We start from the raw sequence: 19,135 nt of genomic DNA, 5'->3' as shown, positions 1-19,135 counted from the left end.
CTCAGCATGTGCGGCCGTCATTTCTCATGCTGTCTGGATTATAGTATTTTCTCACATCCTTTTTATGGCCACTCTTCTATGTAGTGTAGGTAGGTGCGGCGGTGATGGAGGGGGTCATGGTGATTGTTTTGGAACATCAGGAGGCCAATAAAAGTTTAAGAAAAATAAAGTTGAGTTTCCCTTCAGCTACAAAAATAAAAAATCCTCCTTTGTGGTCGCCCCAATCCATACCCCACGTAGGCCACCTCCAGGCCGCAATGATCAGGCTGATAAGGAACAATGCTTTGAAATGAGCGGCCGAGGGGGAAAGGAACAAGGCTTTGTTTATTAGGGAAGGAAGTCTTCTAGGGGGCAGTGGCACACCTTTTCCCAGACTCTTATCGGAATGATCTGCGAGACTGTATTTGACCTTTTTGTATGTTCGCCAAGCACATTAACGCTGGAGTTGTGAGTCCCATAACGCCGGCATTTACTTTCGTGGGCAGATTCAATTAAAGGTAATGGTGTATTAAACATCTGATCGGTCTGTTGTGCTAACCGCAGATTCGCCGAGGGAGCGCGTACTGGAGACGTGAAATAGAATACCAGGCTGGAGGATAATGCTGGGTGCACTTAGTCCGAGATATTAACAAGTCTGCTCAATGAAGACGCACATGGAAATGAGTGCCGATGATTGTTCTGTCTATTGGATTAGGCTCAGTGCTGCAGGTGTAATAGGTAGGCCGTATTGATCCCCCGGAAGTCCGCTGGGCATGCGTCATAGGTATGGGTTATGAAAGGTTAATAAAGATAATAGTATCTGTTCAGACAGTCTATGCCTGGATGGCACTTCACAAGATAGCCTCACTCTTGAGGTGGATATGGCTTCAGTATTGTTGGACCGGCCCGCCAGAGTACCATAGAATCCTCCAGTGAGCTGAGGCTCTAACAATAATGATCCAGTGGAAGTCACCCAAATTTGAAGGGTACAATGGTATATTTCCTAGGGTTTGTTGGATGGTGGGCCCCAGAATCAGTTCATCTGGTGGGCCCAAGGAACCTCAGTCCAGACCTTCAAAATGCTTGGCCAACCACTGTTCCTCCTAGCTCCACCATACACATTTAGCTTGGCTGAGAATTCTGAATGGGGAGGGGGAGTAGGCCACTTACAGATACCCCTGGGAGTAGCCTACCCTCTCAGAAAACAAAAGCACTGGGTGTTTAAATTCAACATGTCCGATCCTTATTTCAGCCAGGAGTCCCCATGCATAAGAAAGTCAGCCAGCCCCAGGAATCGGTATGCCCAGCCAGCCCCAGGAATCGGTATGCCCAGCCAGCCCCAGGAATCGGTATGCCCAGCCAGCCCCAGGAATCGGTATGCCCAGCCAGCCCCAGGAATCGGTATGCCCAGCCAGCCCCAGGAATCAGTGTACAATCGACAACATAGTCATCTTCATCTAAAAAAAAAATTGTTGGCTTTAGCCTAGTTTTCTCTAATGTGTATGGGGGCCTTTACCTAGGGTCTGTCACTTCTGAGGGGCCATCCATCAGGCCATTGAGTGACTGGTTAGTGAAGTACCCCTTAGGATCAAACTGGGCCAAATGTCGGACTGGCTTGCCAGATTACCAGGTAGGCTCAGACTCCAACAGAAGAAACCCACATAAAAGGGTAGTTTAATAGTGGTTGTTGGCAGGTGGGCATCCAGAATGGTTTTGTCTAGTGAACCCAAGGAACCTCAGGCCACCTCTGACTGAGCCCATGGCAGTGCATAAGGACCTGGTTTTTGTTTCATCCTAGACACCGCTTCCAGTACCTTTGGGCCAGTTCCTCACCACCTTGATTGTCCTAGATACCTTCATAATTAAGGTGGATGGACAATTTCATTCAAATCAGTGGGTTGTCTATGATATGCTCTTACATTTTGGGTCCTCCAGACACGGATGTTGTTACTGAATGAAGGACCCCCTTCTATGAAATTGGAAAGATCCTTAGAACAGTGCTTAATGGTCCACGCCAGGTAAAATGTTTCTGGTTCTGGAGACCCCCAATCTGACATGGCATTGTCCCAAAAGGACGGCCGACCTCACTTTATATAACATCAGACGAGTCAGATCCCAGCCAGGACGGTGACATATGGCCGTCTGAATACATTAACCATGCCCCGACTATAAATGAACAGCTTGGATATTCTGGATATTGACCTAAATAATATGGGGGGGGGGGGGTTTACATAGGAAACTTCTCAATAGAAAAATATCTATTTTTAATTCTATTCATTTTTTATGTACGGTATCTGTTCTTTCACACTTTGCATCAGTCATGTCCAAGCTGCTATATTTATCCTAATTGTTCTTGTGTGTGAATAGAATACCAGAGCAACAGTAAAGACTGACACTTCCGTTGACTAGTAAAGAAGACTCAGAGAATTGTAACTGTAAAAATGCTCATTTCTATGTCATTGTGAGTCTGTGTATAGCTGAGTGACCTCCCTTATGGCCAGTGTAGGCGCTGACATCAGTCATTGTCTCCTGCACAGCTGCCCCTTAGCAGATGGCTGCCGTCTCACTGACGGCCATTATCTAATGACTGGCACCCAGCAAAACCTCTGACTGTCTCCAATCTGCTGCCCTCTCTATACTGGGCTGCGGTTAGTCAAGTGGCTGATAACAGAAGACAATAGCTCAAAGTTCCACGTGGCAGAATGGGAGTGATATAGGAGCAGGGATTGTGTTATTGCTGCACTAGGCAGTATTGGAGTGTAGAGGAGACCATTGACAACTTCAGCAGGTGCAATAAGGGCGGCCATATTGGTTGTTAGTATTAGGTTCTTAAAATTACAGCTTTGCAATGGATTGAGGATTTTTCCTCCTTTCAGGATGCACTGCTGATCCTTTAAGTAGTAGTGGCTGATATCGCCTGTGGTCTGAGTCTGCTCCAGGGGCATAAAGCCGAGGGTTCAAAGGTACAATGCAGATGTCATCTGCTATAGATAAGACAAAAGCCACATTACCGCCCTGGTTTATATTCACACCCGACTATTAGCCCTGCAGCATCATGGGACTCCAGGCTGTACTAGTAATGAGGGTTACATGAACAATAGAAAATCTATGCATGGGTTCCCTGTACTTGGAGGAATTCACCAGAGAAAGGGACAGAAGGCGAATTTAAAGGGGTTCTCTGGATTCATACACATAAAGCCTATATATAGAAAATCTGCTTAATAATGCGGAACTAGTTCCCCATCCTTCCTCTAAATCTTCTAATACGGAGAAAAAAACAGAAAACAGCAGCGAGCTGTATATGTTGACGTACCGTTTGGTAGGTGGAGGAGGTAAGGAAAAGAGCTTCTCACCTTTGGTGGTTGTGAGTACAACCACTATATAGGACTAGGTGTTATAGGCCTAGGTGTTACAGCTGCAGGATCCGTGCCACTCTTGGTGTCAATGGAATGCCAGTAGGAACAAATGATAAGGATCACTCACTATATAGGCCTATGAACAGCGGTGATCCTTATCGATTGGTTCTAAGTCTTCTAAGACAGCCTCCTTCTTAGGGACTATCAGTCTAGCTCTGTTCATCCTGGTTTAGGAATATAATGCCAGGACTGCAGTAAAGTCTGCCAGAAACAAGGCAATGTTGGGTGTACAGTAACACTGCGTAAGGCAGAGGCCCCACATTTCCGCAACGTGGGGCCTTAGCCTAAATCTTTTTTTTTTTTTTTTACTACTGTTTAGCAGTGGAGATTGTAATAAAATTGGAGAACCCCTTTAAGACTTGTCAGCTTTATAGCCGGACATCTATGGCAAATGTCCATCAGAAATCACCAGACGAAAAGGTGCGCAAAACCTGACTGTTTTATCCAGTTAAAAAATGGACACCAGAAGGACCCCATCATAATCGATGGGGTCCCTCAGGTCCACTCATGTCTATCACTTTCAGGACCCGTTTTTGACCTTTTCGTTGTTCTTCCCTGGCAGACCAGAAGATTGGAAATCAAAGCGTAGATGTGAGTGTAGCGTCATCTGGCTGTTCCTGACAACTCCTCTTACATTTGGTTCAGATAGGTGGGGTCCCAACGTTGGGGTGCGCCATTGTTTTAGTACCTGACATAAAGATGTATTGAGTGCATGCTTGGTCATCGCTCCATACAACATGGTGCTGGTAAAAGCGACAGGGCTGTGACTCCAGGTCAGTGGGTTGGTGAAGGTTAACAATCTGTTCGGTGTCTGTTCTCATAAACCTAAACTACCTGACGAAAAAGTCAGACTTGCAGCAATGTTTCTTCCGTCCTTTTTCGATGGACACTGCGTTAGAGTCCCAAATACTAGTGATTGCTGACAGCTATGGCTGCCACTTGTACCACCACTATGGTCCCTGTCCTTACATAGTAGTGTTATATCTATGTCTATATTGCTGACTCAGGTGATGCGTATACATGTTGTCACTCATCCCATAACTGATCTAGTAATATGGGTGACATCAGGGAACCAATAACATCCACATATATAATAGCAGGCACTAGTAACACTGTTTGAATGTGGTTTGTCACTGTGCACACTATATGTCATTTACATGTACAATGCAAATCCTATATTGGTTGCATATAGCGATAAACAGGTCTGACAACCCACATGGATGGGGCTGGCTTATTGTCTCCTTTAGTCATTTGCAATCTTATGAGTCACATTGACTTACTTGTCAAACCCCCCCCCCCCCCCCATTTAATCAAAGACGTGTTAATTACTTTAATTCACCCTTTAACCTCTTCTGCTCTTCCCATGTAATATAATTGATCTGCCTGTTTAAAGGGCTAGTCACATCAAGAGTTAAAAATCAGAATAATTTTTCCTGTTTTTTTTTTTTTCTTTCTCGCTCCTTTCTTTTCTATTTTCATGTGTATTTTCCACTCCACTCCCCTCTCTCCTCCTCCATCCCTCCTCCTCGCCTCGTCTTCTCCTCTCTCCCCCCTCCTCTTACAAGATGTGATTCCGCCTTTCAGAGTTGCAGCTCCCTCATTTGTTAACACCCATCCTATAGGCCTCAATTAGTAGCCATGGCAATGCTTTTTGAATGGGGAGGGGGTGGTGCCCGGGGAGGGTTAACGACAGCTAAAATTACAGTGGGTTAAAAAAAAAAATGAGTGAAAAATCTGTTAGAGGGGCTGAGCTCTGCCAGAAGAGGAGGAGAAGGAAGCTCTCTGACTGAGTTCCTGGATTCCCAGCACTACCGAGGATTCCTGGGAAGATTTTGGGATACAATCCAATGTCCCCATATCCTGTCCCTGTCAGATTCCTAACAACCGACCAGCTAGACGTAAAACTTGCATGGCTGTCAAGGGACCTGGAGGACGGTAACTGACTTTTTTGGATCCATCCGATGCTTGGAAGATTGTCCTGGATCACGTGTTGAATCCTACCAGGATCCTTGAGGTTGAGGGTTTCTCAGATTCCTTTTAGAATATCCAAGACCAAATCAAAAGAACTGAGCGGATTTACATCAAGACATCAGCATCAACTTTTTGGATTTGTAAATCGAAGCTAAAGCCCTGAAGATGTAAGCTTTGAAGAACGTTCCTACAGATCTTGAAGATCTTTGATGGAACCATGTATCTGTCAAGAACTTCTGAGAACCAGATGTCTGGAGTGATCAGTGTCCATTGAGTTAATCCTGGGTAAGGTAACATGAAGATGTTCTGAGTGGTCTGTCCATAGTTACTTTTTGGAGGAATATGTTTTTCTTTTTCTCATGGAAATTTCAAGATTTGGTTGACTATGACCCTTAGGCAAGGTGCAGCCTACTTGAGGAAAGGATCTTGGAGTTAAATGGCCAAATCTATATGTGTCCTCAAGCATCCAACTACAAAGATGGTTGCAAACCTCTAGAACTACCTTGGACCTAGGAGACTGAGATCTCCATACCTGTTGCTGTTGACCCCTGGTGACTCTACTTGGACATGTATATGGACAAGAGCAACCTGCGAGGTAAGTCTAAGCGGTTCTTCTTTACTAGTTTTGGTTCTAAGAACATATAGTAAAAAGGTATGGAAACCCAAGCACGCACCACACGTCCTGCATCCTTGACGGATTTCCTGCATTGTTTCTTCATTTACCTTTACTGTAGAATGGAAGTTTGCTGGGAAGTGTAGAAGGCAAGGAAAATCCTAAGTACATATTTAGAAGTGGATATCCCCCGAATACTTCTAGTTAAGGAAACCTCTTAAAGGGATAGTCAGTTTAAACAAGCCACTTAAATTGGTGAGAATTTCCCATGTGGGCCTGTGTAAATATTCAGTCTTACTGGTTTTAGCTAAGATGAATGCTCGTGTACTGTATGTATGTGGAAGTATACCACCGTATTGTCATCCAATAGGGGTCTCATGGTGGGGATCACAATTTCTATCTGAGTGTTCACCAAACCCTTTGGGTTTTTATGTACTTTTGACAATATATCTAGAACTCCCATTCATTTCAATAGTATTATGGCTATGTGGAAAGGGTTAACTCCATTAGGGCCTATCTCTAGATATTTAGAACATGTCCACTATTACTTCCATGGGAACCTTCTCTGGTATCATTGGGCACTCATGATGTGATAAACCTTAGAAGTATAGTTGACTATACACCTTGAATAGATGGTGTACAATAGCATTGGGGTGTCCGTTGTTCTGGTCCATCAAAAGACCAGAACAAAGGACAAACTGACCACTAAAATACTGGACACCGATGGAGCCCAACGGAGCTCATTGACTGTAATGGGATCCATCAGGTGTCTGATCTTTTTAACTGAGCACCAGATGAAAAATTTGGGTTTGCAGGACTTTTTTTTTCTGGCGATTTTAGATGGACACTGCAATTGAGATTCTGAACAGAGACTTGGACTTAGATGTGAACCCACCTTATACATCTGACCGCTAGTCCTCTTGACCTACATTGTTGGAGTGAGGTTCCTTGATTCCACCAGGTTAAAAATGATTCTGTGGCCCACCCTCAAACAACCCATAAGAAATAAACCATAGTCCTTCAAAGGAGTCTACGGTCTACAGGAGGATCCTCTAGTACTCTGGTGGGCCAGTCCAAAACTTTTGACCTACCTATACACATGCACATACACATCAGCCATGTGTTCACAATTGGAAAGCACGTCGATCCTCTTCTTTTCCCAATTTTTGCCAAATACACATTAGATGATTTGTCCACTGTAAAGGTATTCATTAAATGTGTTGTCCACTTTAAAGGGAGTTTCTGGGACTAAAATATTGACCACCTATTCTTAGCATTGGTCAGTACCAGGTTGTTTTGTAGGGGAGGTTGGCATTCAGCCCTGCTGCCGATCGACTGTTTGAAGTTGCGGTACTCAGACGAGCTCTTCGGCACAGGTCATGTCATGTTCAGTCCCATTGAAATGAATGCAATTGATCTGCAATACCTAGAACAGCCACTTTACAATGTATGGCACTGTGCTTGGTAAAAGGCCTCAGCACTCCTGCAACCACTTGACCATTGGTTGGTGAGGTGTCGTGTGCTTGACTCACGCCAATCTGATATTGATGGATCTACCCTAAGTCACTCTATACTGTATGTTACTGTGCTTAGCAAGAAGTTGAAGTACTTCTCCAGATGCCTGACCACTGGTCAGTGGAATATTGGGTGCCTGACTCCCACCAATCTGATATTGATAACCTAAGCCATCATTATCATAGTGCTGGTCAATCCCTTTAAGTGATCATCTCCACTTGCATCTTCATAGATGGTTGTCTTCTGAGTCTGGGGTCCTCCGGTGGGCCATTCTGACCCTGACGCTGCCCCTTTGTACAGACTCCATTGACCTGATATTGTCCCAGCTCTCATTATTATGGTCTCTTTTGGTGTAAGCTCTTTTGTTTCAATTACCAAGATGTAATCCGACTAATTTAGACCATATTACCCAGAATCCTTACCTAGACATCAATTACAGGGCAGCACATGGCGCTGAGGTGAAGCAGGTTGACGTCTCGCTCGGCTGCCTGATCTCTGAGAATTACTCATCACTTGATTAATAATTAAGATAAGAGTTAATAATTAATTCAGTGTACAGCTGCTGGCTCCCGAGCAAGGCCATTCATCAGTCCCTACCAAAAATATTAAACCGCCACTCCTCGCCTCCTGTGACTGCTCGCTTCTCCTCCCAAACAGTGTCCCTGGGGTACAGTAGATAGGTCTATTAGTTATGTCTGCAGGGTTCCATTAGTAAACCCCAGGAGACCGGGATCCGCTGTAATGTGGATTAGGTGATTCTGATGTAGGGCTTGTATATTATTGTGTCTACCCAAACGCACACTTTGCTAAAAATGGACTTATGCACATGGCAACATGCATCTGCACTATGCCACTCATTGAAGTCTATGTGCCTATACTGTCAAGTAAAGGTGATGTAATGCAGCACACGGCACGGTTCTATGGATCAATAGGGACTGGCTCAGTCGTAACACCTTTACTATTTGCATGAGGCATGAATGGTCCGTAGCACTAAGCACATGGCTTCTAGTATATGACTTTGGTCCATTAGAATAATGAACAGGACAGAAAAAGGGACAAAATTTAAATTTAGCTCTGCCCACTTCTACATTGACTCCGCCCATTCTCATCCATTTTTCTTTGTCCCCCACACAGTATAATGCTCCTACAGTCACCCTAACATTATAAGACCCTACGTTATAATGTTCTCCTCCAGTATGAAGTCCCTCTCCTCCTGCCCCAGTTTAATGTCCCCCTTCATCTGCCACCAATTTAATGTCCCCTCATCTGCCACTATTTTAATGTCCCCCTTTATCTGCCGCCAGTTTAATGTCCCCCCTATCTGCCACCAGTGTGTTTCCTTTCATCTGCCACTAGTTTAATGTCCCCCTTTTATCTCACCCCAGTCTAATGCTCCCCCAAAGTTTAAAATCACTATCCATCTCTCCTCGTTCACCTGCTTCTCTGTCTCCTCTCTTGGAGTGCACAGAGAGCTACAGGCGCAATGTGAGTGACGTTATCAAATCGCGCCTACAGCTCCTGAGGCCGGAGTATGGGGAGGGGAACAGTGGTGAAGCAGGATCTCCTGCTTCACCACTGTATTCACCTCATCTGCGTCCGGTGAGGTTGAATCCGATACATACCTCCCGCCGACAGGACCCATAATCCAGGATGGTTGGGAGATATGCATTAGGCTATGATTTTTTATGACGGCGTGCTGGATGGACCCAAGAGTTTGGGTCAATCTCCAATGCTGATGGCCGTATTTCTGGTCCTTGTGTACAGTGGTCAGACACACACAAACCCATAATAGTGTATGGTAAAATCCACCCCATCGGCTGTTCACTGTGCACGATTTTACACTGCACACATGTATAAAAAAAATTGTCTGCTTTTTGGATGATTTTTCACATGTTCGTGTTTACCCAGTCTTAATGGGGAACTAGGTCTTGTCTCACTAGTCATCCGAGTGACTTTTAGTGTAGCTTGTTTAAAGGAGAATTCCACCTTAAAGGGAGTCTGTCAGGTCTAAAATGGATCCCAAACTAATAATAGTGCCATATAGGGGCCTTTAGTAGGAGCAGAAAAACCAATGAAGCCATGCGAGAAGTTCATCTCTTTCTGGATATAGGAATCAGCTGGGAAGTGCACTGTGGGCGGAGCCTTATTTATGTGTCTCTGCTGTCTATAGGCAGTGCTCCTAAATCAGGCCCCACTCCCAGTGCACTTACATGCTGATTTGCATATCCATAATAAACATTATTTCTGGAGTGCTTCATTAGTTTGTGGCCACCCCGGTATGGTTCTGCTTCTATCATTGATTTGGAGGGCATTTTGTTGGGACCCCCAGCAGTGTTATCTAGCTTTCTAGGACAGCCATTAGGCTGTGTGCCTTGGCATCTTTTGCTGATGCTTTGCCTGTGCTAAGCTCATGGCAGCATTACACCAGCATATATATATGTATTATACAGTCTAGTCCCGCTCGGCCTATAGACGCAACATGACAGTGTCAGGTTTCTGCAGTTACAGTATCTTCCACAGAGGAAGCAGACATGAGGGCACAGCGCAGGAGATAAAGGACGTCGCGTGTCAGGGAACAGACATGGCAGGCTTCCTTAAATGGTGGGATGGGTACGTGATCTGACCGACTGTTGTACGGCAAGGAAACAATGGATGACATTTAAAGAGAAAAAATCCGTTGTGGTTTCATAGAGTAGAGCGGTAACCTGTTATTTTTACTTCCTTTCAACCTGCGCAGCATATCCCTTCTTGTACACGCCAGTGACCTACAGATTTAGCCGAGCTGACTGCTCCATGTCACATCCACCCTCTGCTCCTATACTGTGAGACCATTGGTCCTCCTGAGCTTTACACGAATGGATCCTATGGCTAAGGCTCTATTCACAATTCCATCCTGTTTGATGAATATAGCATAGCATGCAGCACAATTCTTCTTGTCAAAATGCCCTCTGCCTTGTTAACTGCATGGCACCATGACACCAGCGCTCCTCCTAAGTATTACTTTAGCAGATCTTACTAATCTGAGGCTAGGTTCACATCTGAGTCTGAGACTCCACTGAAAATCGGGGGAGAGAAAAGTCCTGCGCGGTGGACTTTTCTCTCTGCCAGTTCCAGTATAAAAAAGGTGGAACCCAATGGACACCCGGTGATACCTATTATAGTCCACAGGTAACAGCTCTCCTTTGTTCAGGACATTTGAGAACCCAGCGCTAGTGCGAACCTAGCCTGAGGCTTCATTCACACTTCCATCTTACTGCTGGTCATATAGCGCAGCATGCAGCATTATTCTAACTGTCAAAATGACGCATTGACCCTCCTCCATGGTAAATGGCTGGCACTGCGACACTAGTAGTCCCAAACAAAAAATGAAAAAGTGCACTAAAATATAACTTTTATTAATAAAGCTAAAAGCCTAAATAACCACACGATAAAAATGGTCAATTCAATAAGGCCTTATTGAATTGACCATTTTTATCGTGTGGTTATTTAGGCTTTTAGCTTTATTAATAAAAGTTATATTTTAGTGCACTTTTTCATTTTTTGTTTTGAACTACCCTGGTGCATAACCTTTATATATCAGTTACTCCACTTTACTACCTTTTGACACTAGTAGTCCTCTAGAAACTTATATTTCCAGATCATGCCAAACTAAGACTCTGTTCACACTTTCATCTTTCTTTATGGGAAAAACAGCACAGCATGCAGCACCATTCTTACTATCAAATTGACGGATAGCGTGGCAGAACCCAAACTGCCCCCCCCCTTCCCTTGTCTAAATGCCTGGCACTGTGACACCCGCAGTCCTCCTAAGAAATACTTTAGCGAATCTTGACAATCTAAGGCTCTGTTCACACTTCCATTTTATTTGATGGAAAAATTTACTCAGCAAGTTGATGGGCACCATTGGTTTCCGCCATCTGATGGCACTCCACTATATTCCTTTTTCTTCTGGTTTGATGATAATAAGAATAGAGCTTAGGGCTCTATTCTTCTAGGAGCCATGATGGATTCTGATCAGTGTAACAGATCTCCTTCATTGACATTATTCAAGTATATTTGTTTTTGCTCAGTACAAGGATACCGTTGACACAAGTGTGAACAGAGCCTAATGTCTCTGGGTCCTTTTGATGTTGATCTGTAAAGAAATCTGATTTCCATGAGTCTGCTCCATTCATGTCTCCAGGACCTGCAGTCCTATGTAAATCCGCAGATAACTCATTACAAGATGACATCTTCACATGACACATTCAGCTCTGCTACACGTGTACAGTCCAGAGAGTGTCTCATGGCTCCCATAAACCACTGATTCATATTACAATATATTGGATTATACCGTAATGTAATATGGAGAGGAATACACAGGGCGCTATTGTTTATCCCGAGAGCGCTGCTGTGGAGAGTGACATACATAGTGCAGCTCAGGGGTTGTGATAGGGGTCAGTTCACACCAGCAGGGTTACCTGAAAATAACTGCATTCACAGAGAGCAGTGATCCCTGTCACAGCTGCACATTGACCACAGATATGGAGTACCTGGGGCCAAAAATAGTGAGTGCATTGTGTGACTGACGTCATTGTGATGGTGATGTCAGCGGCCTTGTGCAGGTGGGTGAAGAATGGTGAACCTTGGGTGGAAGCTAGACTTAAAGGGTTACTCCAGGGAGGGGAAAATATACAACCCCCGCTACTCTCTACTCGACTCATTGGGGGAATCTACTAACCTGTATGTCGGGGAGTAAATCGGGCACATTCGTTGCACCGCATTGTAATGGCTGCACTATGCTCGGCATTTTTTAAGAAAGTGAGACCTGAGAGCACCAGTCTTTATAAATCCCTCCCTGTTGTCTATTAACAGGCTTCCAAACCTCACGTTTATTGCGCACGGGACGTAAAGATATTCATTGTGTTTTCTTGTTTTGAGTCAGGAACAGACAGGGCGAGTTCACTGTGATGTACAGTAGCAGTGCACACGATGGGATTTAAAGGGATTGTGCTGTGATAGGGATAAGTGTCCAGTGGTTGGGGGCCCTATCACTAGTGCCCTGTCAATCAGAGAATGGGTGACCACCTTGAGAATGGAGCACCATATGTGTGACCGATGCTATATTCACTTCTATGGGTCTGCAGGCACTGCCGGATAGTACAGTTCCGACATCCCTATAGCATGGCAAGGGCACTGGCGCGCCATTCACAAGGAGACCTTAGGAGGACTTTTGGTTCCTCGTCCTCCTGATCATTGAGGAGCCTGGTGATCAGACCCTCACCGATCAGACACTTATTCCCAGTCATGTAGATAGGGGATAATCCACCAATCATAGGAAAAACCCGCAGTGCAAAGTGTCTTACGCTGCAAGTTTTTAAACCATACTATGTCTATTATTGTTTCTGGTTCAGCCACAGAATCGAGTTCCAGCCAATTTCGGATAGCTTGCCATGGCTGGAACCGCTATAGAAATCCTGCAGCAGATCTGTCCTGTGTGATCTTAGTTTTACATGCAGATTTAGTTACAGATTTGCAGCAGTTTTCCATTCATTGATCTACCGCACCGCAGGTCATTTTCCATGCAGAAGTTTTTTGTTGCACGTGGATATAACTATGGCTTTGTTGTATTACCAGAGGACTTTTAGTGCAGCTACACCTTATACATCTGTATACACGTATATAAGAATGCTCAGTGGCGTAACTAGGAATGGAAGGGCCCCGTGGCAAACTTTTAACATGAGGCCCCCTCCACATACCTGCGCTCTCTATTATGCCCCATAGTGGCCCCTACACACACTGTATATGCCCCGTAGTGGCCCCTGTACACAGTATTATGCCCATTAGTGGCCCCTACACACAGTATTATGGCCCATGGTGGCCCCTGCACACAGTATTATCCCCCATAGTGGCCCCTACACACAGTATTATGCCCCATGGTGGCCCCTGTACACAGTATTATGTCACATAGTGGCCCCTACACACAGTATTATACCCCATAGTGTACCCTGCACACAGTATTATGTCCTATAGTGTCCCCTGCACACAGTATTATACCCCATAGTGGCCCCTGCACACAGTATTATGCCCCATAGTGGCCCCTGCACACAGTATTATGCCCCATGGTGGCCCCTGCACACAGTATTATGCCCCATGGTGGCCCCTACACACAGTGTTATACCCCATGGTGGCCCCTGCACACAGTATTATGCCCCATGGTGGCCCCTGCACACAGTATTATGCCCCATGGTGGCCCCTGCACACAGTATTATGCCCCATGGTGGTCCCTGCACACAGTATTATGCCCCATGGTGGCCCCTGCACACAGTATTATCCCCCATAGTGGGCCCTGAACACAGTATTATGTCACATAGTGGCCACTACACACAGTATTATACCCCATAGTGGCCCCTACACACAGTATTATGCCCCATGGTGGCCCCTGCACACAGTATTATGCCCCATAGTGGCCCCTGCACACAGTATTATGCCCCATGGTGGCCCCTGCACACAGTATTATGCCCCATAGTGGCCCCTGCACACAGTATTATTCCCCATGGTGGCCCCTGTACACAGTATTATGTCACATAGTGGCCCCTACACACAGTATTATACCCCATAGTGTACCCTGCACACAGTATTATGTCCTATAGTGTCCCCTGCACACAGTATTATACCCCATAGTGGCCCCTGCACACAGTATTATGCCCCATAGTGGCCCCTGCACACAGTATTATGCCCCATGGTGGCCCCTGCACACAGTATTATGCCCCATGGTGGCCCCTACACACAGTGTTATGCCCCATGGTGGCCCCTGCACACAGTATTATGCCCCATGGTGACCCCTGCACACAGTATTATGCCCCATGGTGGCCCCTGCACACAGTATTATGCCCCATGGTGGTCCCTGCACACAGTATTATGCCCCATGGTGGCCCCTGCACACAGTATTATGCCCCATAGTGGCCCCTGCACACAGTATTATCCCCCATAGTGGCCCCTGCACACAGTATTATGCCCCATGGTGGCCCCTGCACACAGTATTATGCCCCATAGTGGCCCCTACACACAGTATTATGCCCCATGGTGGCCCCTGCACACAGTATTATGCCCCATAGTGGCCCCTGCACACAGTATTATCCCCCATAGTGGGCCCTGAACACAGTATTATGTCACATAGTGGCCACTACACACAGTATTATACCCCATAGTGGCCCCTGCACACAGTATTATGTCCTATAGTGGCCCCTACACACAGTCTTATGCCCCATAGTGACCCCTATACACAGTATTATGCCCCATAGTGGCCCCTGCACACAGTATTATGCCCATTAGTGACCCCTACACACAGTATTATGTCCCATACTGTCCCCTGCACAAAGTATTATGCTCCATAGTGGCCTCTGCACACAGTATTTTGTCCCATAGTGGCCCCTATACATAGTATTATGCCCCACTGTGGACACCCATGAACAATTATACTCTGGAGTCTTTTCAGACCCCAGAGTATAATAATTGTAGATCAAAGGGGGGTACCAACATAAAAAACACTGTTACTTACCTATCTCCGGCTCCGCTGCAGTCCTCCCTGGTGTCGGCCATTTTCAATGATTTCTGGGACGTCACATGACCCGGGACGCAGGCCCAGGTCATGTGACGTCAGGAAGAGTCACAGAAGCCTGCCCGAAGAGAAGTCTGCCTGGATTGCGAAGAGGTAAATAACACGGTTTTTATGTTCTCTTACCTTCCCTGGACCTCTGATCATTATACTCGGGGATTTGAAAAGACCCCCCCAAGTATAATAATGATGCTTGTGGGGCCCGTGGCATCACTTACCAATCCCGGCCCCTGTCAGAATCGGTAAATAAATAGGGCCCATTACCGGCTGGAGTAACTCCAGCCGGTAACGACCTATTAAGATAAGAAAAAAACTGCAGCGGTAGCGGCTATCGCCCGGCTCCTAATGTCCCGGGCCCTGTGGCAGCCGCTACCTCGGTAGTTACGCCACTGAGACTGCTCCATTGACATCACATGTCTGTACATAATATATTAGTATTATATGTTAGTGTAAAACTCCCGTTCTGATGTCAGGATCAGACATTACTCAGAGGTGAACTGTGCGGCATGAGGCATTGCTTTTTTTCTTCCTTTACCAATCATTGTAGTGCTCCCTCTGTCTTTAAGAAGAGGTTATTCAGCAGCTGCAGTGTATTTTATTATAAAGTTTTTTCCCTATGTTTCTAATTCTTGGTCACTTCTTTTTTCTTTTTTATTCATACATCCCTTTGCTCCTGTTCTCAGCAGCTGATGCACAGAGAATGGAGCAGGAAGCAGACAGCGCCTTCTGTGAGTGATGCCAGAACTGAGGTACTGCAGCTTAGCTCCTATTCAAATGAATGGGAGTTGATCTGCATTAAGATAAGATAAGATAATTCTTTAATAGTCCCACATTGGGGAAATTTCAGCATGTTACAGCAGCATAGTAATACAGATGCAGGATAATACACAGTAATATAACACAGACGTAGACACACATAAGCTGAGAAGAGAAGATATACCGTATTTTTCGGACTATAAGACGCACTTTTTTTCCCCAAAATTTGGGGGGAAAAGAAGGGTGCGTCTTATAGTCCGAATGTGGCGCCTGGCACCCGCTGTACTAGAGAGGCGGAAGCCGGAAAGGGATAGACGCCGGGGCCTGAGACATCGCTGTGCTCCTCTGCCCTGCATGAAGCCAGCAGCGGGAGAGTGATGCTATTCCGCTCCTCCGTCCCCCCGCCGCTGGCTTCAGGCAGGACAGTGGAGCGCAGCGATGTCTCAGGCCCCGGCACCTGTGCCAGCGTCTATCCCTCCCCGGCATCCGCCTCTCTAGTACAGCGGATGCCGGGTCAGTATCGGTGGCCTTCTCCCCCAGGGCCGGTCCCCACCGGCCCCGTACCTGTAGAGTTGCAGGCCGGCTCCTGCGCGGCGATATCGCAGGAGCCGACCTGTTCGGGTGACAGCCGGGAGCCTAATGAGGCTCCCAGGCCTGTCACTGCTGTATTAGTATTGCGGCTGGTCTCTATGACCAGCCGTAATACTAATAGACAGAATGTCCCATAGACGGCAATACAGTTGTATTGCCGTCTATGGGACTTGCAATCAAGTGAACGCAGGTTCAAGCCCCCGGGGGGGAATAAAATAGTAAAAAAAAAAAAGCTTTAAAAATATAAATAAAAGTTCTAAATCACCTCCTGTCCCTAGAAAAAAAAAAAAAAAAAAAAAATATATATCATAAACCACCGGGTTTTTTTTCAATACAAGGTGATCTAAGCAATAGATATTCCCCAAAATGGTATAACTAAAAAGTACAGCTGGCCCCACAAAAAAAAACACTCTATGCATCCCCGTACAGCTGCAGGGTCACCTGTCAATGTGGCCTTGCAGCTGTTGCAAAACTACAACTCCCTTATATTAAATATTTTACCATTTTTTGCTTCAAAATTTTTTTTCCCTATTTTCCTCCTCTAAAACCTAGGTGCGTCTTATAGTCCGAAAAATACGGTACTAGGAGTCCATAGCAGCTAAGGAAAAACGGAAGAGAAAGAGGAAGACTGCCACTACACAGGGAACAGCGCTGTGTTCTTTCTGCTCCATTCTCTGTGCATCAGTGCCTAAGAACCTCTATGGGGTACAGGGAGTCAGACCCTCACAGATCTCATATTAGTAACCTATCTTTAGGATAAGTCATCAACCCTTTAATTCCATCAACAAATCGTAGACAGGAGGGGATGCATGTGGTTTATTTATAATCTTTCACTATATGTATTTTGGTCATTACAGAGAACCCCTTAACAAAGCTCTGATCACATCTTCATCAGCTTGTCTGTTCTTCTGATCTATCAGAGGAACGGAAAACCCAATCTGTCTAAAGATGACTAGACAGATTGGGTTTTCCATTCTCACTGACGCAAATGTGAGCATGAAGAGGAAAAAGGGGACCAAAGGTCCGTTGAGGGAGAACCACGCACACTGGTATGTTTAGGAAGATGGTAAACCAGGGTCCAATCACATAGGGTTTATGGGATAGTTAAAAATACAGCATATAGCACGACGTGTTTCAGGCCTTACACTGGCCCTTTCTCAAGTGCAAAAAATGAGAGCAGGTCCCGTTAGGTCAGACGCTTCTGACCTGACAGGACCTGCTCTTGTTTTTTGCACTTGAGAAAGGGCCAGTGTAAGGCCTAAAAAGCGTCGTGCTATATGCTGTATTTTTAACTATCCCATAAACCCTATGTGATTGGACCCTGGTTTACCATCTTCCTAAACATACCAGTGTGCACGGTTCTCCCTCAACGGACCTTTGGTCCCCTTTTTCCTCTTCAGTATTTCCTCCGGTTCTCCGGTGACGGATTGAACTGCTGCCACTCTCACCCGAATACGATTTCAAGTGTTGTGACTATCCACAACCTCATAAGGTGAGAGGTCATCTGGTCCACGTTAATACTTACCCAGTTTTTAATCATCTGTGTATTCTCAAATACTACACTTAGTGCGCTCGGTGTCTTTGTTTTGTTTTATATTTCGCAAATGTGAGCATAGCTTTAAATCTCTTTAAAAAACCAACGTATCCTGGGCTACCCCATTGGCTTTAATGGAATCTATTGTGTATGTTTTTCTATATAGAAATTGCCAGGGTTGCAGAACTTTATTGTCCAAGATGTTTGCTGGACTCTGCATTCATAAAATAACCTTGGGGAGGGTTTGGATGTCTTACGCTAATGTTCTTCAGTACGGCCCTGTCCACGTTGAAGCATTTCTTGCTGTACTAACCATATAGTATAAAACGTCTCACATGTGTTCTACATTTTCTCCAGCGCAGACATATGTAAAAGAAGATGCATACCTATCTATACATCCTATAAGACAGTGCCACCTGGTGGAAACAGGGCAACAAAAGACTAAGGGCTCCTGTACACTTTTGTATTCATTCCTTATCTCATGTTCACACTCTGTATATATATACTTATCTAGGACAGCCTTTGGCATTGAGTCCACACTCATACTCTTACCTTAATAAGCAGGTAAAGTGCAGTGTCCAGGCTGAGATTTGTTGGATCCATTACCTGCATTTATAGCCATGTTCTGGACTAGTCTTAAATCATCTAGCTCTTCCTAATGTAAAAGTGACAGCTATAGCTTCTGTGATCCTTGGGGGAACCCTTACAGATCCATAGTGTAATTCCAGTTTTAAGGAACTTTAAGGCTTTTTTCAGGATTTTACATTAACAACCATTGTTACAATACACTTTTGGAATTTGGGCCTTACCTTTAACGACCAGTACCAGCATAGGCTGTATAGAAGTGGCTGTGCCTGGTGGTGCAGCTCAGCCCACCCAAGTATATGAGTTGAGCTGCATTACCAGACACAGCCACTTGGAGTGCATGACTTCAGTGGAGGTGCTGTACGCAGGGGGCCATCACTGATCACACATTGAAAAATTGTTATATTAAGGAATTATCTTACTAGACATCACTACTGTAGCTATAGAGGGTGGCCTCAACGTACTAGGGCTGGAAACGTCTTTCATTTCCTTTGATGTCTGGCAGTCTGTGCATCGTAAATTCATTCCTCCTGCCCTCTGGAGGGAGGAGATTTATGATACACAGCCTTCCACTGTCA

General features: G+C 45.4%; 1 protein-coding gene across 1 annotated transcript in view; it reads left to right on the top strand.

The window, feature by feature from the left end:
* Window positions 1-5,050: 5,050 nt before the first annotated feature.
* FGD1 (FYVE, RhoGEF and PH domain containing 1) overlaps window positions 5,051-19,135 on the top strand; it is a 53,002-nt gene continuing 38,917 nt past the window's right edge. Inside the window, exon 1 of the mRNA XM_075259507.1 lies at window positions 5,051-5,961. Coding sequence (XP_075115608.1) covers window positions 5,934-5,961 — 28 coding nt within the window. The 5' untranslated portion in view covers window positions 5,051-5,933. The remainder of the gene's footprint in view (window positions 5,962-19,135) is intronic.

Source organism: Leptodactylus fuscus, chromosome 11 (genome assembly GCF_031893055.1).
Source record: "Leptodactylus fuscus isolate aLepFus1 chromosome 11, aLepFus1.hap2, whole genome shotgun sequence".
In the NCBI taxonomy this organism is placed as follows: domain Eukaryota; kingdom Metazoa; phylum Chordata; class Amphibia; order Anura; family Leptodactylidae; genus Leptodactylus; species Leptodactylus fuscus.
Note: the sequence above shows the minus strand (reverse complement) of the source record. Positions and strands in the feature narration are given on the sequence as shown.